We start from the raw sequence: 24,609 nt of genomic DNA, 5'->3' as shown, positions 1-24,609 counted from the left end.
TCCTAATAGCAGCCTTACTAATGAATTATTACACTTCTAGTCATGCAGGTTTTTAAGGTTGCATTTTCCTGATTTCTACTTGGAGTCTCTCTTTGTACTAACAGAGTTCTTAAAGTCATCATTGCCTTTCTGTATTGCTTCTCATGCATATCTTATCGGAGCGCACAGCTTAAAAGCTGTGGGGTTGGAGAGTGTCTGCAGTATTTAACACTTCAAGCCCTGCTGTTCCAAGCTTCTGCGATTGAAATAAAGTCACCGGACGCTCCAGAGATGCCATCTAGTGGAACAGCGCAGGCCGCGGGGCTGCTGCGGGACTTTGTGATTTATATTACAGGGTAACAGGAATTTTGTTTTCAGATAAATGAAAACTACTCAGTTCCAGCCAAAAGACATCGTCAGAGTCCATAGAATAAACAGGCATTTTACTGCTGGTCCCCCAAATCTCCCTAACTGTATAAATACTATTTTTTTTCTTCCTATGTTGGAAACTTGTTTAAATTTACACAGGCCTCTAGTAATTGTATGGGGGGGTTCGATCTAACAAAAAGCCCTTCACGCTTCAACAGATGTCTGCCTCTGGTGGTAGCTTTAAGAATTCCGAACTGACAAGAAGTATCAGAAAGATGGTGCTACTTATGTTTTGAAGTGTGAGGGATTACTTTAGAATTCTTTTTTCCATAGAAAGTAATTAAATTGCCAAGCTCAAACTAGATTTAATCAAGCGATTTTCTCTTTTCACTAGTGATAAGATCCCTGCAATATTAGTGTTACGAACAATATGCAGCAACTCATTTCACATGTAACCACCAAGTTGATCTAACTGCTTACATGTGTTTTCACCAGGCAGAATAAAACCTGCTTCTTTATGCAACATTACACATGGTCAAAAAGAAAAACCTTTAACCTAATTAAACAGATGTATGCAAATAAATCTTAACTAAAGAAGCATTGTTGTCACTCTGTATATGTGTTTATAGACTTCATTTATTTTGCAGACTGGAATCTACATGCATTACTCAAACTTATCTTCTTTGTTCTGGGATTTGATCACAGGCTGGTTTCTTCTGGTAAGCTGAACTTAATTATTTTTGAGAACAAAGCAGCTATGGCCAATATAGGACCTTACATTACACATTTAAGATACAAGCAAATGGAGTTCACTACTAGTCTGCATCTTAAAGAGAAGCTTTTTGAATAATAAATCTGTATCCTTTGTTGTCTGCTTCCTTTGTTGTTATCTTCAATTCTCTACCATCCTTCCCACTCTGCTTTGTTTGATGTTGGCATGCCGCTTTAGAATAGTCAGTTTTTCTTGTTTTGATTTAGACTGTTAGTTAAGTAAAGGCCCAAGCCATATCACTTATGTTTTGGGTTGGTTTTTTTCCCCCTCCAAAAACACATTCAGAAGTCAGGTACTTAAGATTGGTTTGGTTTTGAGCATTTATTAGGAAAAATCAGATCTTTAACACTGGCAACATCAGACCATTTAGGTTAATAGGTACAGGGACTCAGTTCTTGTCCATGCAGCCATCACTGGGCAGGTGGATGCATTGTCTCCTGTATGTAGCTGTCTCTCCTTGTAGGAACCAGTACACATATTCAAGCTCTCTTGAAGACCTGTTTACATACTTGATTCTCACAACGAAGCTCCTACCAAAAAAACCAAAAGTATAGATGTATATAGTAATCAAAAGAACTGCTTCTAAAAGTGAACCTAGATCCTTTGCCATGACTACTCACCACAACTCTGCTGCCATGCTAATAGGTTATGCTTAACATTCTGAATTTAACTATACAAGACAGTGAAACAGTGAAGTTGTTCCAGTTAAAAATCAGAGCAGCATATGCTCACTATGTACCACCCATTACAAATACTGCAGAGCTAGAAGACAACTTGTGCACACCATGACCACAGTATAGATATTATTTTTGTCATATAGAGACAGAATTAGTAGAAATCTGAAGTAAATACCAGGTGGAGGTCATCTCCTTCAAGCCAGTGAGTCCAGCCTCTGTTCTTCTTCTCACCGGTCTGGACACAGACAAGTTTATCATTTTCCCAGGTAACTACGCTCTGTGGAAGAGGAAAAAAAAGTGTTTCTGTATATCTTTGTCTCAGTTTTGCAATATACTCTTAAAAAAATGTCCCTTTTTCCTGGATAAAAGGGGACCTAAATACTATTCCTGAGGGAAAGTGAAACTCGTTGTCTGTAAGTCAGGCTCCTACCTCTGTGTTGCATTACAAATAGTATTCTTGAAACAATTCCAGCTCAAGTAGCTGGATTCATCACAGCATCTTAATTTTGTCACAGCCTCTTGATTTTACATACTCAGTCTTACCTTGCATTTTCTGTTATCCAGGCCTTTATTATCTTCTTCAAACTCTTCTCCAATTTTGAATTGAAGCGAATAATCTCTGAATGTGCTAGTAGTATGAATATAAAATGAATCACCGTCTTGTTTGATCACTTTCTGAGGCTTCAGCATTTTTGCTATCTTGCGTGTTGCAAAGTCAATACCTTGGACAGGAGGCAAAAAGGTCAGCGTTGTGTTTATCACCAGCCGTTTTGACAACAAGGACTTAACCTTTATTACTGCTAGAAGCATTTCTTAGATAGTTTGACCTTACTGCTATGCAAGGTTTTGTTGGTGGTTTGGGTTTGGTTTTTTTTAAAGCTGTATGTTACACAGACCATGTCATGTTCTTGTACATTTTATTCTTTGGAAACCAGTTTACTCAATTGTTGCACAACTCCTTTGCAAGATTTCTAGGACTTTGAGTCAGAAGAGTCCTTTTAGGAGTTGGGTAGAGTTGGTTTCCCTCACACAGACACCCTAAGCTTCGTCTCAGATTACTTACCCCCTACTTAGCTAGAGGGAATAGTTAATGCCTGTTCTCATCCTTTGTCAGAGGAAAGGCATTATGAATTAACAAGGAATCTTTGCACCCTATACCTTAAATAGGGTAAAATGAAGGGCAGTCCTAAAATTAGTTACTTGGGCTTGTTTTCAGGACATGCCACTTGCTGTTAACACTTTTTAAGTGCAACTAGAAAACATCACACTTGTCAAAAGATTTTCTGGTTACCTGTAGTGGTCAGTCAGCTTTAACAAAATTCTGATGGTTTTGGTAATACTGAGCTTAAAGCAGTGCTTCTAGAGTTTTTTCTATTTCTCTAGTGAATATATGTTTCTTTAGAGGAACCGGCCATCTATTTGGCAGGCAACTGAGTTACACTGCATCTCAATAGCATGCCCAGAGTTAGGTTTTCAGGAAGGGGGATGGGTAAAATGGCGGGCTGTGAATTAAATAAATTTAGTTGTTTTCATCACCTAGATTAAAACTATCATTTTATAGGACCACTAGAAGTTTCTCACTTCACACAGGCTGGGGTTGTGATCTTCTTGACAGGGTGTGTTCAGCTACCGTGTGTTGAACCATATGGCTCATTATGCAGTCTGTGTTTGAAGCAGGACTTCATTACAGAAGTGCCAGAATCTGTCAGTCATGTTTTCACATGGTTACCAGTTTATTTTAGCATAGAGGGCTTGGAATTCAGTACTGGCAACAGCCATGCCCATTAAGCCTTAACACGGTTATGAGAATGTATAAATACAAACTACATACAAATCTATTCTTTAGAGATAGATATTAAATTGAAGGAAGGGCTAGGCTTGGAATAGCCATGGCCTCATCCACAACCCTCTAGTTACTCAGCTGGTTGGATATTAGCCTCCTCACTCTACTTACCCTGGCAGAAAAGTTTCTCATTCTAGCTCTACAGTATTGATTTCAGTCCTTGTTTTGTTCAGTATACTGGCAACCAAGCAGGAGTAATTGAAGATAGGTTGTAAATCATCAACAAGATTCTTTGCCTTTACTTTTAAGTAAGTTCCCCCAATTACACACTGAAAACAAATTGCATTTCTCACAAGATTGGCAGTTATATTTCATTTTTAAAAGCCCTCTATTTAGCTGGACAATGTTTATTACCAAGGAGCAAACAGAATCTCTATTCCATTGGAAGACATTAATGCATTAAAAGTATATTACTTAATATTCAAACTGAGAAATAAATTCTCATTATGGGAGCCCCCTTTCTTTTTTTCTAATTGATAATACAGCAGGATTAGAAACAGAGAATAGTTCTTTCCCTATGTTAAAGATACCAAGTAGACAATTTAAGTAGGTCACCCAGCATAGATACAGCCAGATAATTGATTTTATTCTACTTGTGTATACAATAACCAACAAGGGACACTGCTGGTCATCAGTTTACACAAGTCAAAAAGGCAGAAAGGCATGGGGGAGGCAGGGAGAAGAGAAGGCAGCACAGGAGGTTTCCCGCTGTCACAGTCTGTAATGAGTTTTGTACAAGAAAGCTAATAAAGTACCAAGAACTTTCGTTAGTTCCCCTAAAGCACTGTTAATCTTTCTCTCTAAAAGATCTGAGCAAGGTAAGAGGTTAGCTTCAAGCACTCCAGAAAAGGGACAGTTAGAGAGACTTATCAACAAGTCACAGTAATAAGAGAAGAATTTTGTAAGCTATTTAAAGATAAACAACTCTACCCTAAACAACTGCCTGGAAGTGGCAAATACCCAAGCACTTTTTTTGTTACTTAACATTTAATTAATCCTAGACATAGATTCTGTAAGTTTGTGCTCAAAAGTAAGAGAAATTGAGTGGGCAGGACATCTTCTCTGTCTCTGATGAAAGCTGTACAAAAATTCTACTTTTAACAAGTATTAGGCTGAGAAATTGCTGAAAGTTGCAATGACACTTGGGTGACAGGTTAAAATACAGTTAATGCTGTCTGTCAATAACCAAGAATCCTTCCATGGTATTTCAGAGGAAAAAAGCTTCAGCAATATCCAGGTTTTAGAAGAATTTAGAAGAATTTAGAATTCAGGAGGACCTTATAGGGTAGGGGAGGAAGGACAGAATCAGGTATTTTCACCTACCTAAGGCCACCATATAACCTTCAAAGTTGTCATTGCTGATAAGGTTCCAGGTTCCACTGAAATCCACAGGCATTGCCAGACTAGGGAAGGAAGACACAGTCAACTTCTGACCAAACAGCAAAAAATGAAGTCGTTTCCCAACCAGACCTTATATAAGGAAGACTGTGGGTGGGATTACATCCCAGAACCTTTCTGACGGAGGGGAAGGGTACTATTGCTGAGCCTATAGGTGAGAGGGTATTTGTAGATCAGCCTCAGCTGCATTGGAGGGAAAAGTTCACAGTTTCTGAAATCTTTGTGTGGAGCAAATGTTAATAGCCCAAGAGTCACAATGCAAACCAAAAACTGGTTTAAACTGTGTCCATCTTGTATACTTTAAAGGGAATCATGGACAGATTTTGTCATTACTAAAGTTCCCTGTGTGCATATTAGATCTGTGGCTTTGTGATCTGAAATCTACATATTTGTTGACAAGTTGATCTACCCACTGTAAATACATGCTATATTTGAACAGACAGGGATTGACTGTTACACTCTGGATGATATTGTATCAGCGAATTGTAAAGCAGTACCTATGACACAGTAATAGAGATAAGTATTATGTCTGGTTGGTTTATGTCTGGAGTGAATAGTAGGCAGCATCATTGCCTAGTGGTTATAACAAAAAAGTGAAAGACAAATCTTGCTTGTAGATGTTATTCTCTGATGTGACTCTCAACACAGCTCTACTGTGCCATGGTTTATACCTATTTGTGTTCTGGTTTCTTTAATGCTGTTAGTTATATCCTAGTTAAATGAACATATATATACAAAATTATTTATTTTCTCAGATGCCTGACCAGCCAGAAAGTTTGTGTAACAGTTAGGCATGAGAGCAGATCTAGAGGCCTGAGTTCTGTTTCCAGTTCTACAGCTCTGTATTAATCAGTTTTCCTAGATGGGAAAGAGGATGAATACCTATTCTTGCAGTCCACGTTCAACTCCTAAAAGTAGCCAGTAACAAACTCAAAAAGTACTCTCATGTATATAGAAGACATAGCTCCCTCTTTGTTTTTTATCCTTGACACATGCAGTAAAGGGGAGGTGATACAGATGTTATTCCCCAGATGCTTTATTAGATGCTATATGTTGTGACAGAGCATATAGGGAGTGCAGCACAGGATGCAGCAGGTAAGCTGCAGTGTTGGACTTTATCTTCAGCAAAGAAGTGAAAGAAATCTCTTAAGTGATGACCCAGCAATGTGTTTTGAAAAGTGGATAAAGAATGCTTGACTTCAAAGGGAAAGGATATGTACATTTGGAAGTGAGATTTTAATTCCTTTAGAAGATATATAATTCTCCAACCTCTTGCAGTTCCTCCATCTGTGGTTACTTTTTGCAAACTGTACGCCTTATCGTTATGATTTACCAAGTGAGAAATATGAGTTTAATAATCCTGGGGAAAAAAGGGAATTTGGTATTCTGAATCTTGAATGAGGAAACTCACCTATAGTATTATCTATTTACTGACTTGGGTAGGCTGAATAAAAAGATAGTATTTTGCAGAGAAAATGAAGTTTCCCTGAACTTTAGCTACATTTTTGGAGCTGACAGTTTGACCTATATGACTCACAGAATCATGCGAGTAGGAAATTAGGACGTGTTTCCTGTTTGCAGATGGATATTGTTCTCTAGCCTATACTAAATTAGGAATGGCACAGAGAAATGCAAATCAGTGTTTCCCCTGGACTCAAATCGTAACATTTGACCCATAGTTTGCTATTACGAGGTTATGGTAGTAAAGCACTGTTGCAATACTACTGACTCTTCCAAGAGAAGTCAGTACTTGGATAAATCCTATGTAAAAGCCTGGGTATAACATTTTAGTTGAAAATTAAAATTATGCAGATTGTCTGGGATGTGGTGCTTCTTTCTGTAAATCAGTACTTAATCTCAAACTAAGCCCTATAAAGGGTATTAGGGTTACTATTTCAAGGCTCAGCCAAAGAATTGCCTGTGGAACTTTTTGTAAGAACTGCCCAGTGCCCTGACCACACCCTATGATGGTTCATTTCTTTCTCCCTTGCAAATTCCCCATTTTCTTTAGAAAGATTTTTTTTTTCCATTTCCATCTTAATTGTTGTGAAGCATTGAGCATCTAACACATTCCACTAAGGATGTGGCCTCATTACAGAAGTAGATAAAGTGGTTCCTGCTGCTGTTTCCGTATTTATAAAATACTTTGAGTCTGAACTACACGTGTGGTGTAAGGGCCCTGTGTTCTCTTAATAGAGCAGAATCAAATGCAGTGATGTAAAAAAAAAAAAAGGCTCATTTTTGTTTGTAGAACATCTGTGAATGCATTATAACTCTTTTATAAAGAAGTTCAGTGAACTGCATTATTCACAAGCCATACATTTTCAAGTATATAGATTCTCTTTTAGATCTAGTCCACTCTTGAAACTTGTACCCGTCTAACATTTTTGAATATGCCCCATCCTGACTGTGGTGCTGATATTTATAACTGATTGAAACAGCAGATTGTCAGTGTGTGGTTATTTCCAGTGTTGTAACAGGCAGGTTTCTGGATTCAATTAGTAAAACAAAAGATCTATATGCAGCAGTCAGTGTAATTTTTGAACAATGTTCTGGTTTGTGTAGACAAAACTGTACTGATACCATTCTACCTCCTTAAAAATGATGCAGTCATCAGATTTGGTTAATTACAGGATGACTAAAATGAGCATATTACATGCAATTTATTTTATTGAGAGCCTCATCACACATAACTACATTAAAACCCAGTGAAATATAACCAAAGCTTTATAAAACATCCTACTGAATTTGCAGTTTCTCTAGAATTACAAAGTGTACCAACATACACCAGCGTTGTTATTTAGAAGAATAAACCTAGACTTAAAGTGCAGTTTTACTCTGAAAAGTGACCACATAAATAGGGTGCTTTCCCATTAGAAACATTTGCTCTGTTTATTCAGAAGCACACTGGTTGGCTTGAGTGTCAAAAACAAATCTTTCTTGTCCTCTGTTCTTGTCAGTCGTAAAAACAGTGAGCAAAAGAGAAAAGTAGCTCTTGTCGTTTCCTACGTGCCATCAATAATACAGTTATCTTCAATCAGTTATGGCAGTTTGATTGCTAAGGCGTCACAGGGGGCATAATTTATCCTTTGGTACCTTTAGTGCTATTGATGATAAATGAACCCAGCCTCATTATCAAAGCACAGTGTAAGCTTGCCTGAGCTCTAGGGGGAAAATGGCAGACAGCACATTTGATGCAGTAATCACCAAGAAAAAACTAAGAATCCTTGATGCTACTTTCTGTCACAGTGCAGTTACAGATGCACTTCTAAGTTGCGACTTGATTTTATTGTACAAATCTCCTTGCAGATTCTCTGTAGACAGCCACCTTTACAGGCTGAAACTAGTGGAACACAGATGTTCTAGTGTATGGGAATTGCAGAATTTCACGGGGGCTCCAAGTTTGCATGCCCCTTGCTAGCTCCGCTGCAGGTTACAGGTTTTCCCAATAGTGTCTCGACTCCCCTGCTGGGTTTTACACGAGCCTTGCAGGCCCTGGGGCCACCCATGGTCTGTATTTGGCTTCTGGCTTCCAGACTCCCCCCCCAAGCTCCAAGGGAAGCCTAGACCTCTGCCTCAGCTCTTTGGGGATCCTCTGGCAGGGAAGGAGGATGATGGGTTGTCATGGTGATGATCCTGGAACATGTCCCTGGTTCTAGACTTGCCCAACACCATCTAGGCTTCCTGCCCTGAGAGTCTCACATTCTGCTGAATTTGTTAATCTGAAAAATGTGAATAGAGTCTTCTTGTGGAGACAGTATGAAAAAGCTGTTGACCCATCAGTTAGCATCTTGGAAACCTTGACATTTTTAATAAGGCACATGATCCAAACAAAAATGGGATGACAGCAAATAAAGGGAGGTAGAATTCTATAACCATGACATTCACAGTGCCTCTCTAGTTTATATTCACATAATACAGGCAATATACTGTTAGATTCAAAACAAGATTTCTAGCAAAGAAAAACATTTCACTTATGTATAGTCTTAACATCCTACCATTTCTTCTCAACTCCAGTTACAGAAAACAATTCTGGCTATGTACATTTGGCTGAAAAGTAAAAGCTTATTTATTACTGGACATAAAGGGACAACTGTCTGAGCATCAGTGCAATGACACTATTATTAATTTCTATCCATTAAATCAATGGCTATAATGCAGTTTCTGAAGTAAGTCTGTCTTTCTATGAGAAACAGTGCTGAGCTTAACGTACAGCTCTAGAAACATGAATGGAAAAGTAAAGCACAAGGCATTTCTGGGAGCAAAATGCATGATGGCAGACAAACAGGCTGCATATCTGAAAGGCAGGCAGCTCAAAGCATGGTATATCTAGCACCGCTTCAGCCAGGAGTACATTTTTCACTTTCAGAAAAGAGCTAAATATGAGGTGTGCCGCATGTTGGCAATATTTAAAAAATGAGTTATATAGATTCACTATCAGTAAGTGGTACATTTTGAAATTAAATGGCTCTGTCCATTTAAGACACTGTAAGTTATTAAAAATATGTGTTAGTATTTTATAAATAGCAGTCAGAGCAGTCTGAGTTAAAACTAATCAGAACATTTTCATTTGTTTTGTTCGTTAATTTCTATTTTCATATGCAAGTGTGAATTCTTACACTTAGTTCATTGCACTGTGACAAAATTTTAAACATGAAAATCTTACTCTTGGATTTCAAAAAGATTGTGTAGGTCCAATTATTGAGTGTGCCAAACCTCAAGAGCAACTACATATGTACTAAAGCCACAGAAGTAGCCCACTATTTACTTAAAAAAATTAAACAAAAAAACCAATCCCTAAAAACACATTTTCCTGTACTGAACTGTATCTTTTTTCACAGCAGAAAGTAAATTAGTTGTATAGTGCCTGTTAGTTCTTGGAATCACTTGCATGTTTCTGTAAGGGAGCCAAGACAACCCCAGCATTCCTGTCTTCACTCTCTGGACTATACAGATTATTTTTTTCTATGTATGCTTGAACTACATCAGGCACTAGGTAACGAATGCTCTGGCCCCTCCGCAGTGCTCTCCTAATCTTGGTGGAGGAAATGTCATTTGTGATCCATTCTTCCACAAGGTGAATGTTATTCTTATGCCTCCACAAAATATCAGATTCATAGATGAATTTCTGAACGCTGTTTCCAGCCCTACTGATGCACACAAGGCCGTGATTTTCCACAATTTCAGTGATGTCCTCCAACTTCCACAGATTGGGGATCCCAAAAGATTCCAGCATGTCACTTCCACAAAGCAGTTTAACCTGTGGGACACCTTAAAAAGAAAAATAAGTGAGAAACAGGGCTCGGTTTAGGCCACCAGATTTTAGCTAACTTGAAGGGAATGTTTAATTTCTAGGCTACTTCTCTGTATCTTTGGTTAACATGCGACAATGGAATGAAATTTAAAAACATTCAGAGTATATAGTTTATAATTAGTAGCCTCAATACAGGAGTTTTCTGAAAAAAAAGGTTATGGGAGTCTCTTCGTTCAAAAGGACTGGAAAATAAATTCTAATATGGTCATTTAGCCTTGGGGTGAATCAATCACTGTGAGGATCAAAGTAAAAGAAAATACAGAGAAAATTCCCGAATAGCTGAGTATGAAAGGCTAATGTAATGCTGTTAAAAGTTTATCTGACATTCCACAGAGTTACAGAAGAGGAGCTAGCTTTTACAGGACAGGGTGCAGAGGGGATTATGTAAAAGGAAAGAAAATATGACTGAAAAAAACCCCCACAGATTGTGTGACCTGACTTCAGGGGACTCTCTTCCACACTATGTTTTATAGGGAATCTAGAGAAGCATGCACACAGAAACCACCTTAAAGTAATGGAAGCAAAACTGAGAGTGCTACAGATGTGCAGCTTCCAGTAATGTCACAGGGTGGTAGGAATGTAGTAAAACATGTGTCAACAGAATATGAAAAAAGCATGCCTGATGCTGTTGGGTCTTTGAAGACATTTACTTTAAAACACTATCAATTAAACAGTAGTTTGGAAAGGTTCAAGGGAATAAGTCAGGCAGAAGTCAAGATTTGCTAATATAGAGGATTAAGATGGTCACTACACAAGGCTGTTCAAATTGATATAAATACATATAATTGTACGTATTAAGCTAAAGAACTAAAATTAAGATCTAAAAGCAATAAGCAAAATAAACGCTACATAAAATTACAAAGCCATGCTATGTCTGTTGTATGAAGTTTTAAATTACAATTTAAAATGATCGTGTACCCAGCTACATTTGGAATTTCAGGACTTAATCCTGTCCTTTCTTCAACAATTTATAATATGATCCAAAATTCTGAGCTACAACTACTGTTTAGCAAAGTTCTGTAGGTAAAATGGATAGCTCAGACCTTTCTCAGTTCAAATTTGTATTATCTTGAGTATTTTTAATATCCTATATATTTTACCCTTACAGTCATCTTGTTACGAAGCCTACTGCTTTATGCTGTGGGATCGAAGGAAATAAACTTATTCGGTGAAATCAGAACCAAGAACTAGCATAAAAACAGTTACTCATCAGCGCAATTCCCTTGAAATAGCAAGTACATTCAAGCATTTAATTTGCAAACAGACTTAACTTTTTATATCTGGACTCTGATTTTTCTTTTTAACAGGATCATGCCTATTTGGTTCCTGTTTCCTCTTCCGTCCTGACTTCGTTAAAGGTATAGCATTCTGCAGACTATTAGTGGGCTCAGGAGATAAAAGCTTTTGATGATGGTACCTGCAAAACAGATGTATTTTAGGTATTTTAAAGATGTAGGAGAATATAAGGAAAAGTATGGCCTACTAAATAATCTATCACCACTTCCTCCTGCAGTACTTTCACATACAATCCATCTGCGAACTGATCTGCTGGAACAGGGACTTGTGGGAGCTGGGTCATAAGATGGTGAAAGTGCAAAGATTTCAAAGCAACAACTACAAGGTTGGTTTGTTTCTTTTTTAATAAAAATTCATTTTACAAAGGAGAACCTCAGTGAAGTAGCAGTGACTGAAAGAGTAAAAAACGTAAAATTTAAACCAAGATACTCCCTCAGACAATTCCCATGCTAGCCTTTAAACACACAAATGGGCAGCACAGCAATCAGAATCAAATGAAGGAAGCTTGTGTAGCATGTGTCTACCCTATTCTAGTCTCTTGTCCTTCCTCATTAATACCTTTTCAGCACAAAAACTGAATAAAGCCTAAGAAACAATATATCTTAAAAACTGTTCACAGGCTCATTTTTTGTATGTTTAGGACTAATGGTGTAATCCTTCATTTACAATGCTCACATAAATAGAACTTCTGAATTCACTGAGTCTATTCATATGATTTGGGGTTAGCCTGCTAAGTATTCTAACTTGTTAGAGCTAACACAATTCCTTATCCTTCTATACATTCTTGAGACTTTTTAGGGTTTGGCTGAAGAATACCTTAAAACTTTTAGTGTTTCCAACCACTCACTCTGGCTGCTTTCCCAGTCATCAACTTCCACCCAGTCTGAGTTTTTTGTAGCTAGTTTTGCCATAGTTACTCGGTGATTCGCACTGATCAGACCTTTCTTCTTATATGCATCACCTACTGGTGAAATGATTCCTTTGATTACTTTGTATTTTCCTGTGGAAAAAAACATATCACACAAGAACATGAAAAGCGGTTGAGCAGATGTTACTTCCACCATATTGTATTTAAACTATTACATAACCATTACTCAGTGCAATCTCTACGAACACCAGTGCCAGCTCTGATAGCCAGCCCAGTGGAAAAGTACTGTGCACTTCTGCCATTGTGCAAGGCAGCACAGTTAAAGATTTAGTAAGATATATTACAAAGATATATTTCTATAAAGAAAAGCTATAAAACTCATGCTTTAGCTCATTAAAATTAGTAATAAGCAACACATACATGACTTTTCTCTCATGTATTTGACCTACATGATTCTGTATGATACATACACACATACTAACGTCAATATGTAATTAGTATTCCCAAAAATATTTGTCACTGTCAAACAGGCATTCATATACACAAAGTAGTCACCTTAACATTGTGTCTAGTTATCAGAGCTGTTCCAAACAATACAAATTACCATCCTACCTGTTTCATGAAAGTAGTCTCTAGCCAGCTCAAACAGCCTTAGGTGCATGTTGGTAATGGGATTGAAGGACCCGCAGGCCAGCAGTACGACTTCAGTCTTCTTGTCTGGATCTTCCGTAGCCATTCCTCGCAGCTACAGAGCCAAGTGGAGAATGTTGGTGCTAGTTACCAGCCTCTACAAGAAGAGACAAGATGAAAAAGTAGTTATTCTTACTTATTTGTGCTGCCAATAAGCAGATTTCAAGATCAAATTGAACACTGTATTTTTCTTCTATCAACATTTGGCCTGTGATTGTTCATGTGATACTCCATTATCCAGTTTTAAAAAGATTAAAACCACACTTCTAGTTCTTTCTGGTTATCCCTGGATAGAGGTACAATGCAAGGAGCCGAGACAACAGGAGGATAATGTTGCAGAAAGGAGGATAATTCTTCTGTGAGGCTTCAGAAATCAAGGATGTAGAGAAAAGTGAGCGTGCTGGGGAGAAGACATATGTAAAAGACAAGTGAACCCAAATTTGCCTTGCCCATGTATTACCAAAGCAGCTGCGATTCCCTCCTATATGCAAGAGGAAACATCTTTAAAAATTAAATCACTGAAAACAGGCTGCTTGCCTAAAGAGGACAGTGTATTGTCCGCTCTGAAGAAAAGCAGCTCATGCAGAAAAAATTCTTGATTTGCAGGACAAACTTTATTAGAACGTCACAGTCTTTTTAAGATGCCAATGCCAATCAACTGCCCAGAGACATCTGCAGGGAACTTTCTTATAAGTAACTTGCTTACCTCTAGTGCTTACAGGGGGAATAGAACATCCTACGGCAGTTCCCAGTGCTGCTACTCTAAATTGCAGTGAGTCTTTCCAGCAAAATCTATAAAACTAACATTGTATTGTATTAAATTTGGGAGGAGAGGAGGGTTAACATTTCTTTGTTCAGGATTTCTGTATATTTTACATGCTCTTGGTATGTGGGAAGAGAGTACTATGGATTAAATATGAAAACAACGAATCAAGTTTGTGTTGCAGAAAGTAAGTGGTAGGTGTACCAGTGGAACAGATGATAGAATAGTGAATTTTAAAAAGTTTAGCTAAAGCTGCAATTAAATATAATTTTTTTTTCTTTTTAAAAATACAATATCACTGTTCCAATTTTGAACTTCACTTTCAGATAGCTGCTTAAGGATAGGTGAAAATAAGGAAATCTCATTATTTATCCTTTTCATTTCTCCTCACATGTGCTACATGGATTTTTGCTTCTCAGTGTTCTTTTCTTTCATGAGAATATTCTGGTTTGCCAAAATGGTTTCCCCTAGCCTGGCCCTTAACAAATGAAAACTGGAATATGTTATGGGCCATTCTCCCACTGTTGCTGTTTGTGAGATGTCTGAGACATCTGTGTTGAGCACTGAATAATCTGCCATTGTTTCTACAGCAACATCACTGCCTGGAAAAATACCACAAGGTCACCCTCAGATTTTGTCTCCTTTACAAAGAAACTGAGTGATGTTTGCAGCCCTCACAGTGCTGAGATACCATCACAGCTAAATCTTGTAACAGCTAGTATGTACTAACATCAAATAACCCTTGAATAAAAGGAAGCCTTGCAAAGCTTCACATTTTGCAAGTGTTAGTACTTTTCTGTGCTTTCAAGACCTTCACAAACTTTTAAAATATTCTTTATTACTGTGGAGTAGTTCAGCATTTGAAGGGTTTGGTGTTACTTGGAATGCAGTCTTCGCAGGGGCATCAGCTAGAAGAGTTACTATGGGAACCGGCAAGGAAAGGAGTTAGGCTTGCCTTTGTAATGCATAAAGCCCTACTTTCTAAAGAAAGTGACTCATGCTGCAAATTTGAAAAGGGTTGATTTTCTCCTTTAAAAAAAAAAAGGGGCAAAAGTAATAGAAAATTTTAAGATGAAAATATATAGTGCCTTTTCTGGAGCTAGTCAAATGTCCTTTTTCATGCTGCTAGCTAATTTTACCATCTTCAGAAACAGGCAATTATTGCATCATAAACTCACCTTGTAGAGCTTCATATCTGCATAGAAATTGAGAATATAAATGTAATTTAATAAGTATGCACATACCCCCTCAGTCTCCTAATTTGCATTGACATCCTCTGTCTAACACTTGTTTTCACAGAAAACAGCTGCATGGTTGATGAGGAGAGCGAAGGAAATGACAAAGAGGTATCATCCCACGATTACCTTCACTCTTATGTCATCCTTATAACTAGCACAGCACCGTCAGAGCTGGGACCTGCTTTGTATGAAATGACCTTCACATAGCTCTAACTTTTTGGGGAAAGCTATGCAATTTGCACATCCCAGGAAAGAAAAAGAAGACTAAGTTTCAGTGATGATTAAAGCCCAGCCACTGCCTGAGCTGTATATGGAACTATGCCTATTCTTATTGTATGATAGCATAGCGAGTTCTGATGAATTACGTATAATTTGGCACTGCTCGACACAATTCTAATTATTGCAGTTTAACCATAAGGTCCAAACTAGCAGCCCAGCTCCTGCTATACAGAGGTGAAGGAGATCTGTATGCAGGTGTTCAGTTTCACAAAACTGAGAACAGTCTTAAAATAATGCTATCTTATGCCAAATACTAAATGAAGTATTAGTAAAACCTCTCTATGGAGACTTAAGATGGGGAAACAGAGTAAAATGGCTTTCACGCAGATTTTCCGTAAGTGTAGGACATCCTGGATCATTTTCCCATCTTCAGAAGGAAAAATGAGGCACCCTGTGATGTATTCCTTTAGAAATATGCTCATATATAATCTCATCATGCTTATATATAATCTTACCAATATTTAGCGTGTACTACTTGCAGTCCTACTAGTGCTTAGCTGAATTGGACATGTATTTGCCCTAAAAAACATCAAAGTATGCCTACAGTAGGTTTTGGGATGGTTCTGAAAACCAACCTGTTCGCTTCTGTGGATAAGCAAGTAATTGTGAGTATGCTTTGGTCAATCTCATTCATATACTAGAGGTCAATATTTATTAACCATGCTTAGGTAGCTGTAGCGTATAAAACCATTAACCGCTAAGTGTGCGGCGTGCAGGCAGTGCCTGGGAGCTCCGCATGCTGAGCGCTCCAGTTTTGGGTCCGTTTCAGCAACCTCCTCCCCACAGCTGCACGCCGCGCCAGGCCTGCACGCTGCTGCGGCCCCGCACGCGCGGGGCGCAGGATCAGGCCCCAGCCCAGCGAGTTCCCCGCCGCCACAACACCCCCCGCCGGGCCGGGCCGGGCCGCGCCAGGCCTGGCCGCGCCGCCCCGCCCCGCCACCCGCGCTTACCGCCCGGGGCCGCGCCGGCAGCTCCGCGCTGAGGGGCCGCACTGGGCGGGGCGGCGGCGCGCCCTGATTGGCCCAGGCGCGGCGGTGGCGCGCTCTCATTGGCCCAGGCGCGCCGGAAGCGGCGCTTGTGGGACGCGGCCCGCCACCCCTCGGTCCGCGCTGCGCGCCCGCCCGCCGCGGCCTGCCCCAGGTGAGGCGGCGGGGGGCCCGGGCGGGCGGCCCAGGGCGGCGGCCGCGGACCAGGTGGGCGGGGAGGGCGGCTGCCATCGTCTTTCTCTGCGTACGGCTCTGCCCGCAGGAGCGGGTCTGGGCGGACTCGCCTCCGCCAGCTGTGGGTGCGAAGGAGGGAGAGCCGCGCCGGAGCCTGGCCTCGGGGATAGGCAGGCCGGACTCGGCGAGTGCCCAAGGTCCTTCTTCTCGGTTCTTACCTCCCCCCCCCCAGCCCTCTCGCCCGCCCTCTTCTCTCGCACCTTTCCAGCGGGGAGGATGGCGTTTCCTTGTCTGTCTTCCGGCTGCTGGAGCCGTTGGCATCAGTGCAGCCCCCCGGAACTCGCTGGTCGAGGGCTGTTGGGCCGGTGCGTGTCCCCAGGATTAGCCCATTGATCGCTGCCGCCGGCTAGCTGTCTACTCCTAATGATACCCGAGGAAGCACGGATTTCCTCTAGTTTTCTACGGCTAATGATTCTATCTAAGGTGTTCGCATGCTTCAGACACCTGCATCCGGGTAGTTGTCTCTTAGATGGTGCCGTTGAAGAGGAGAATCTGTTGTTTCGTATAGCGGGGCCTCAGTGTTTCAGTAATTGCTGCTTGGTTTGAAACTTGTTAGTTTTCACGTGCTGTGGCTGTTTGAGTTATTATCTTGGTGACCCTCCTCTTGCTACAAAGGTTACAATCCTCTAGACACAGCCTAACGTTTCTGTACTTCCCCTGTAAGGATCTCCAAGTGTTTTGATTAGACGTTCAGTCATCAAGCTACTGCATAATTTTCTTGATACCTGGAGTATTCAAAAATAAACTTTAAGTTGTTGATACTCAAAATGTTCTTTCTCCTAGGAGTGTCATGTAACAACTTAAAATTTTCATGTGAAAGCAGAAAATGGCTTCAAGAGGAACAACAGAGACCAGTAAACTAAAACAAAACTTGGAAGAGCAGTTGGATAGGTTAATGCAGCAGCTTCAAGATCTGGAGGAATGCAGGTAATAAAAATAGATGCTTTCCTCTTATATTGTAACATGTTTCTTAAGTGGTTGGCAGAAGAAGGTGGTATCTCTCAGGAATCTTGTGGGTTTTTTGTTTTATTTTGTGTTTTGCTGTGGCTTTATATTTTTTCAATTAGGTAGGATGTTTGTGTTAGGTAGTAAAAATTCCTTTAAAAACCCCTTCCTTTTATTAATATGATTCTATTTATCATCTTCTTGAGGAAAATGCAGGCAGAAATACTCATTACTGTTTTCTTTGAAACTTTATACTTCAGTGTGACTTTTTTAATAGGTGTTCACAGAATACACAATTTTTATATGGGCTTTTTTAAATAGCAGTTAGCAAATAGCTTTTGTGTCTGTTTTGTCTTATAATTACAGATGTTTGGGTTTGGTTTTTTTGGTTGTTTTTTAGTTTGTCTAATGTGATTTGTTTCATGTGATTTATCTGTTAGTGTTTTGTGGGCTAATAAAGATTGAGATAGACTGAATTACTACAGAAAAGGCTTTTTTTCTGTTTCAGTACTTGCACTTAAACATCCTGTGTGGTTTTAGATGCTTTCTCTGACTATAACTTCAACTTGTCCAAGCAGAATATATTTTTTTTTTCAAGAACAATTATAACTGCTAAGGTTTGTAGTGCCATTCTTTGAATGGGGCAAGGTTTAGACAGCAGGATCAGTTATTCCTGAATAACTTGTTGGTTTTGGGGTGAAGAGATGGGCTTCTCAGGTAATTTCATTCACCATAGCTTTGAGCAAGACAATCCCATGCGTAGTTTTGTTGAGATCCAAAACACACTTTTAAATATTGCACCAAGTGTTGAGTATCTCATAGTTGTTGGGGCCTTTTTACTGCAAGTGACATAATACAAACAACACAAGTGCATGGGCAGCTAGGAGGTGGTGCAAACCCAAGGAAAATGCATATGCATTAGCTAAATAACAGCTAAGAGGGCTAGAGCACAACAATCTGAAGTGATATGAGTGTTTCCATTGCCATCTGAGGAAGCATGCTTCATGATATTCCCTGATCTCCTTTTCTCCATGTTACATCTCGGGTTTAATTCTATGAATTAACATGTCTTATTGGATCCTCTTTAGAGAGGAGCTAGATGCAGATGAGTATGAGGAGACCAAAAAAGAAACTCTAGAACAGCTGAGTGAGATCAATGACTCCCTGAAGAAGATTATGTCTGGAGACATGACTTTGGTGGATGAGCTCAGCGGGATGCAACTGGTAAGGAGAACGTGTTACTAAAAATAGTTCAGGTTCTGCCTGGACTCAATGTAACAGTAAATAGATACAAGTGGTTCGTTATAAATTTTGGATGGGCACGTGTGAAAGCTAGATCTATGTATTTAATGGTTTTATTATTTAATATATGTATACCTATAAAAAATTTCATTAGGCCTCTTCATTTTAAAAGGAAAAAATAAATGTTGAAGAATTAAAACCATAACACTTTCCAAAAAAAAATTTCAGGGAAATTGCAGGGAGTAAACATATCTTAAATATTAGAAAAGAATATAAAATAATACAAATTAATAGAAAGAGTATGAGGGACAATCCAGGACACTATGTATCATGAGAAATAAAGCTCATGCTGTGTTAGAAAGCATAAAGTTAGCATTTTCTGTGCTTTATTGCTGATTTATTTTCAGATTCATACCAGTCCAGATGAAAAGGCTGTAGGAGCGACTGTGTAACCTTTAAGTTCTTTTAGTAAATTGGCCTTATTTTATGCTGACTTCCAAACTTTTAATCTATTTTCTCTCTTTTCAAATGTTTAATTAGAACATGATTTGTTCTGAGTCCTGTGTTTTAGGGTTTTGTTTCCAGAGAGATCATGATTTGTCCAAACATAACTGTGGTGAGATTTAATCATAATAGTTTTGATACTCCACAGAGGATTTTGAATAACAGTAGCAGACTTACCTCATCATTTATGTTGTGGTTACCCTTAGAAGAGCTGTAATTGTCAGTGTGAGCATAAAAACTGCTAAAGATAGCATAGCACATCCACATCTGCTAATATCAGGAAGATGTTGGAAATTATTAGAAATTAAGACCTGGACTGTAATGAGAAGTTTCACAGCTCTATCTCAGTGTAATTGTACTAATTAGTGGATTTTTCAAGCCCTGCATAAAGGTTAAATACTAATTTCATCTCACTTCTATCAGTATCAAATGATGCAGAGGATACTCATGATGCTTTCCAGCCTTCATTAATCTTGTCATGCAGCTATTGACTGCTCTTAGTTCTGGTCATTCTTGCTCTTTTCCTTGTAGGCAATACAAGCAGCCATCAGCCAAGCATTTAAAACTCCAGAAGTAATTAGAATGTTTGCGAAGAAACAACCAAGGCAATTGAGGACAAAGTTGGCGGAGGTGAAAGTTTCTGTTTTACTGTAAAAACTGTTTATTTGAGCTAGACTGATTTAAATATGTAATGATTGCAAGGAGAGCACCAAGTGTGTTAGAAAGCTTGGTGGCAGCATCATATGGAGATAGAAAAGTTCTCTTTCAGAATTTGTTCAGTTTTAAATGTTTACTGAGGTAATGGGGACAACAATGTGTATTTCTTGAAATGTCTTCTATCCTGCTGCTTCAAAGCAAAGATGTAATTAACAGGTAATGAACTGAGTGTAACTGCAGATAAAAAAATCTGAAGAGTATGAATCTGTAATTATACTGAGGGGTCTGGAGAGTGCACTCGATCTAGGCTGAACTTGAGATCCAGATAAAGTGAAATTAAATATGACTCCCTCATGTATCAGTGATAAATGAATCCATAATTTTGGATGAATAGCAGTCTTTGATTAAAAGAGATTCAGGTTTGGAGAAATCAAGAATGCTAAGGTTAGGTGCAAAGAGAATTGGCAGAATGTTCAGAAAAACTTCATAGTCATCTTTTAAATTACAGGTAGCTCTGTCCCTTACTTCTGTGGGTACCATGCTTACTGATGATACTTTTAGGCTGTTGCATTTCTCATGCTGTTGTGTTGAGTGAGACTAATGGGAAACTTACAGGTTTTGACTTGCTTTCCTGCCTGGTATGCAGATGGACCGAGACTTAATGGTTGGGAAGTTGGGACGAGACCTGTACACACAACAGAAAGTGGAAATCCTGACTGCCCTCAGGAAGCTTGGTGAGAAGGTAAGGTGTTGGCATGATAGGTGAATAGTGATTTCTGTCTGTCTATTGAAGAGGAATTTGTGAAATCATTAAAATAAGAAATTACAACTTCTGTTTATGAGCAAATGATAAAATGCAGCTCGCTTTTGTGGTACATAAATGTCTTTCCATTTCAATGTTAAGCTTTCTGAAGCACTCACTACTGAACATATATCAAATAGTATTGTACATTTATATAAGGCTGTTTCTACTTTAAAATGCTTTTTTTTGGTGGGTCATATGAATAAATCGCATATAAGCTGGTACAAGTTGATGGTATTTATAAAAGTTACGAAACGAGTCTTTTACTGGCTAACTACTGCCTGGTAGGAACTCTCCAAGACTTTTGACGTACATTGAGCTTTACTAACTTTTATACTGGTAATAATACCTACCTCTTGAAGTAAGATAAATAAATTGGAGAGATGAGCGATAAACTGTTTCCCCAATGGGTACACCAGTTGCAGAAGAATCCCTGGTTTTTGCCACTAGAGGGAGGAAGAGAGGTTGTTATGTAGTTTTGTTGACGGCAGATGAAGAAAATGGGTCGCTGTGTATCTCTGTACTTCAACTTTCTTAGGAAATGAGGGAATGTAATGGAAAAGATCAAGTGCAGTACTTAAAGGAGCTGCATTCCAAGTAGATGATATTAGAAAATGCTTTCCCTCAGAATATTTTTTTTGCTTGACTGTCAGAGAAAAAAATGTTCTGGAAATTGGTTAAAAGGCTAGTTAAGCTTGTGAACTAAATGCATGAAGATATCTAATCCTCCTGGCATGAGTTCCTTGGATCACTTCAGACAAGCCACTTCACCACATCTTGACATAACCTCTTGGTCTTTCAAAACGATCAGTAACCTACTTCACAAAGGACTTGCTAGGATAGTAGTTCCACATCTGTTCTGAATGTGAAAAATGATGGTAAATATTACATGCTTGTCTGCACAATACTGTAAAACATTAAGTAGTTAGAAGCTTGCTTACAGAGCGCAGCAAAGGCAGGTAATTAATACTTTTTCCTTCGTTCCAACATAATTCTGAATGCCTGTACCTGATCTTTATATTGTTAATAAACTAACGCAAACACTGTGGACAGTTTGACACACTTATGCTTTGCTTTAATAAGGATATATATCTGAGGCTACTTTAAATGAGTGAGTTTTAACTTAGAATATCTGAACCTTCCAAATGTAGGTTACTACTTCATTATTGTAAATATTTTATGGGCATCTGTCACAAGGCATCAGAGCACATACATAAAAGCAAAATATACATGTGCAAATGTCACTTTAAAGGAAGAGAACCATTTCTAGGTCACTGAGTCTTAACATGGTCAAACCTGGTAGTGACTGCATATTTTTGCTTTCTGCAGTAGACAATACGAAGCGAGCTTAGATCTTAGCTCATCACTACATTCACCACATGACAAAAAAGTAATTGACATCCTTTGTACAGTTTTGATACAGAGGTACTGTGTGACATTTTCATCAAAAGTTACCACTGAAGGTCAGCTTGAAACAGTGGTGCATGTGGAGGCACGTCTGATGTTGCATATGCTGTCCTTCCTGGGCTGACAGGCACCATTGAGAAAAAATTCAGTGATAGGGGGAGTAGCTTGCACTTCTACTTTGGCTTTTAATGCGTTGGATAACACCGCTGCTTAAAAACTGCGAATTGACGATTGCTGTAACCTGTCATGGTTCATGTATATGCCCATGTAGGTGGTGGGAATTACAGTGGTGGGAATATGCACAGTTAAGGTACCAAGTTCGCAGTTGTGGCCTTTTTTTGATTTAGCTCACTCCAGATGATGAGATGTTCTTGTCAGCAAATGCTGGTACAGCCCTGAGCCAATTTGAGAGAGTCTCCACTGACCTTGGTAAGTTTTCATTCTCATTACTTCCAATTCCTTTGCCTCATTGAACACTGATAAATAGAAATACCTGTGATGTCCCCTAAGAAAGAGAAAATACAAACAAAAGATTCATGCCATTAAATTTTGATGTACGTTTTTCTGTTGTATTAACAATGAAACTCTGATACATTACTTTTTCCTCATGGACAGCGTATCAAATCCAGTGCCAAATGGCCATAAAATGCCAAGTGTTGCCTGTAATGCTGAGGGCTTGAATGGTCTGTCTCAAGCAGAGATACTGCTCTTACAGTTAAACACAGAGCTTTTTTGCGTTAATAACTCTCTTCAGGAGAGCCCTTTTGTCTGCTTGATGCAGAGAACTTGGCAATTATTGGCACACTGTCAACAAACAGCTATAAAGCTGAGTTCTTGCCACAACTGTCACAACTAATCATATTGACAAGACCAAAAGTTCAGTTATAATATGTATTAAATAAGCACAACAGTTCATTCTAGCATTACTGTTAAAACTGTGAAATGGCAGGAACGTGCCAGACTAGGTCAGGGTACAAATAAACTGTCTCTGACCTGCCTTTCAGTACTCCTCTTCCTGAGAGTGTGAGCAAGGTGTGAACCCTTTTGTTCAAAAAGAGCCTTTGTTAGAAGCTTTCTGTGTGTGCTGGGTTGACCTTGGCTGGCCACCAGGTGCCCACCAAGCCGCTCTCTCATTCTCCCCCTCAGCAGGACAGGGGGAGAAAATAAAATTAAAAAGTCATGGGTTGAGATAGAGGAAGTTTAATAAAGAAAAGCAAAGGCTGTGCACAGAAGCAGAGGAAAATGAGATGTATTCTTTACTTCCATCAGCAGGCAGTGTCCAGCCACTTCCTGGAAAGTAGGGCGTCAGTACGTGTAGCAGTTCCGTCGGAAGACGAATGCCTTAGTAGCAAATTCCTCACCTCCTCCTTTCTCCTGGCTTTTATTGCTGAGCGTGGTGTTGTGCAGTATGGACTGTCCCTCTGGTCAGTTTGGGTCAGCTGTCCTGGCTGTGTCCCCTCCCAGCCTCTTGCCCACCCCAAGCCTACAGGCCTGTGGGGGTGAGACGGCCTGATGCTGTGGCAACACTGCACACCAAAACATCCCTGTGTTATCAACACCATTCTAGCTACAAATAAAAGCACAGCACTATGAGAGCTGCTGTGGGGAAAGTTAACTCCATCCCAGCCAGACCCAGTACAACAAGGCTGGTTTCAGACCTGTCAAGCCAGTATATGTCTCTTATTTTTTTTTTTTAATATAAATTAGCTCACGTGTTCTAGTTTTCAAAATATAGGTTTGATTTCTTTTGATCTCAAATGTTATGCTTGATTTAAATTGTATATAAGGAAATTCACGATTTCTACTAATACTTACTGAAAATATTTTTTCCTCTCACAGGATCAGGAGACAAAGTCTTTGCTCTAGCAAGTTTTGAAGTAGAAAAGGCAAAACAATGAAGAGGTGCGTGAGGCTTGTGTCTCTCCAGTTATCAGCTGCATTGGACTTCTGTCATACTGCGTTTGTTTTTTCTATTTTTAATATGTTCAAAAAAAAAACCAAAAAAAAAAAATCCAAACCGTAAACCTCTTGGGTTCTTAACCAGAAGATATGAAGTAAACAGCCTTAAGTGCACTTTGGAACCTTGGTGTCTGTACCCCTTAGTAATATAAGCTCTGAGGCTGAACACTAAGTGGTACTCCAAAAACAAAAGCATGGTATGACTGTCTTTGGAAAGAATCAGCTACTTTGAACTTTTCTGAATGTGTATTTCTCTAACTATTAAACATAATCTTTTCGCATGTGGCTGTAGCAAGCAGATCTTTTTCAGGAGCAGTCCTAATGAGCGAGTGTTTTCTTGGGTGATTCTTCACGTTGCTCTCAAGTTGTCCTAATTTTTGTCTGGAC

At 39.2% G+C, this 24,609-nt stretch overlaps 3 protein-coding genes across 8 annotated transcripts; 1 reads left to right on the top strand and 2 right to left on the bottom strand.

Moving 5' to 3' along the window:
- Window positions 1-1,416: 1,416 nt before the first annotated feature.
- On the bottom strand, window positions 1,417-5,107 carry RBP7 (retinol binding protein 7). Its single transcript, XM_074892797.1, has 4 exons — window positions 4,964-5,107; window positions 2,341-2,519; window positions 1,973-2,074; window positions 1,417-1,650 (listed from the first exon to the last, which is right to left on the bottom strand). The coding sequence occupies exons 1-4, from the start codon at window positions 5,034-5,036 to the stop codon at window positions 1,600-1,602; spliced, it is 405 nt and encodes a 134-aa protein (XP_074748898.1). The 5' UTR covers window positions 5,037-5,107; the 3' UTR covers window positions 1,417-1,599.
- A 3,714-nt stretch (window positions 5,108-8,821) lies between these two features.
- Window positions 8,822-17,160, bottom strand: NMNAT1 (nicotinamide nucleotide adenylyltransferase 1). Of its 3 annotated transcripts, none has more exons than XM_074892550.1 (5): window positions 16,907-17,160; window positions 13,129-13,303; window positions 12,465-12,648; window positions 11,624-11,769; window positions 8,822-10,309 (listed from the first exon to the last, which is right to left on the bottom strand). In XM_074892550.1, exons 2-5 carry the CDS (start codon window positions 13,250-13,252, stop codon window positions 9,909-9,911), a joined length of 855 nt encoding a protein of 284 aa, XP_074748651.1. In that variant the 5' UTR covers window positions 13,253-13,303; window positions 16,907-17,160; the 3' UTR covers window positions 8,822-9,908. The 3 variants fall into 3 exon arrangements, with proteins under 3 accessions (XP_074748651.1, XP_074748650.1, XP_074748652.1); XM_074892549.1 differs by lacking the exon at window positions 16,907-17,160 and adding an exon at window positions 16,437-16,478; XM_074892551.1 differs by lacking the exon at window positions 16,907-17,160 and adding an exon at window positions 13,667-13,684.
- Window positions 16,534-24,503, top strand: LZIC (leucine zipper and CTNNBIP1 domain containing). Of its 4 annotated transcripts, none has more exons than XM_074892554.1 (7): window positions 16,534-16,626; window positions 17,490-17,633; window positions 18,740-18,875; window positions 19,929-20,027; window positions 20,701-20,796; window positions 22,611-22,692; window positions 24,103-24,503. In XM_074892554.1, exons 2-7 carry the CDS (start codon window positions 17,533-17,535, stop codon window positions 24,159-24,161), a joined length of 573 nt encoding a protein of 190 aa, XP_074748655.1. In that variant the 5' UTR covers window positions 16,534-16,626; window positions 17,490-17,532; the 3' UTR covers window positions 24,162-24,503. The 4 variants fall into 4 exon arrangements, 3 of the variants coding, with proteins under 3 accessions (XP_074748655.1, XP_074748654.1, XP_074748656.1); XR_012631992.1 differs by lacking the exon at window positions 16,534-16,626 and adding an exon at window positions 16,639-16,843 and having other exon boundaries at window positions 20,670-20,796; XM_074892553.1 differs by lacking the exon at window positions 16,534-16,626 and adding an exon at window positions 16,643-16,843.
- Window positions 24,504-24,609: the final 106 nt, after the last annotated feature.

The sequence above is a fragment of the Strix uralensis genome, chromosome 23 (assembly GCF_047716275.1).
Source record: "Strix uralensis isolate ZFMK-TIS-50842 chromosome 23, bStrUra1, whole genome shotgun sequence".
Taxonomy (NCBI): Eukaryota; Metazoa; Chordata; class Aves; order Strigiformes; family Strigidae; genus Strix; species Strix uralensis.
Note: the sequence above shows the minus strand (reverse complement) of the source record. Positions and strands in the feature narration are given on the sequence as shown.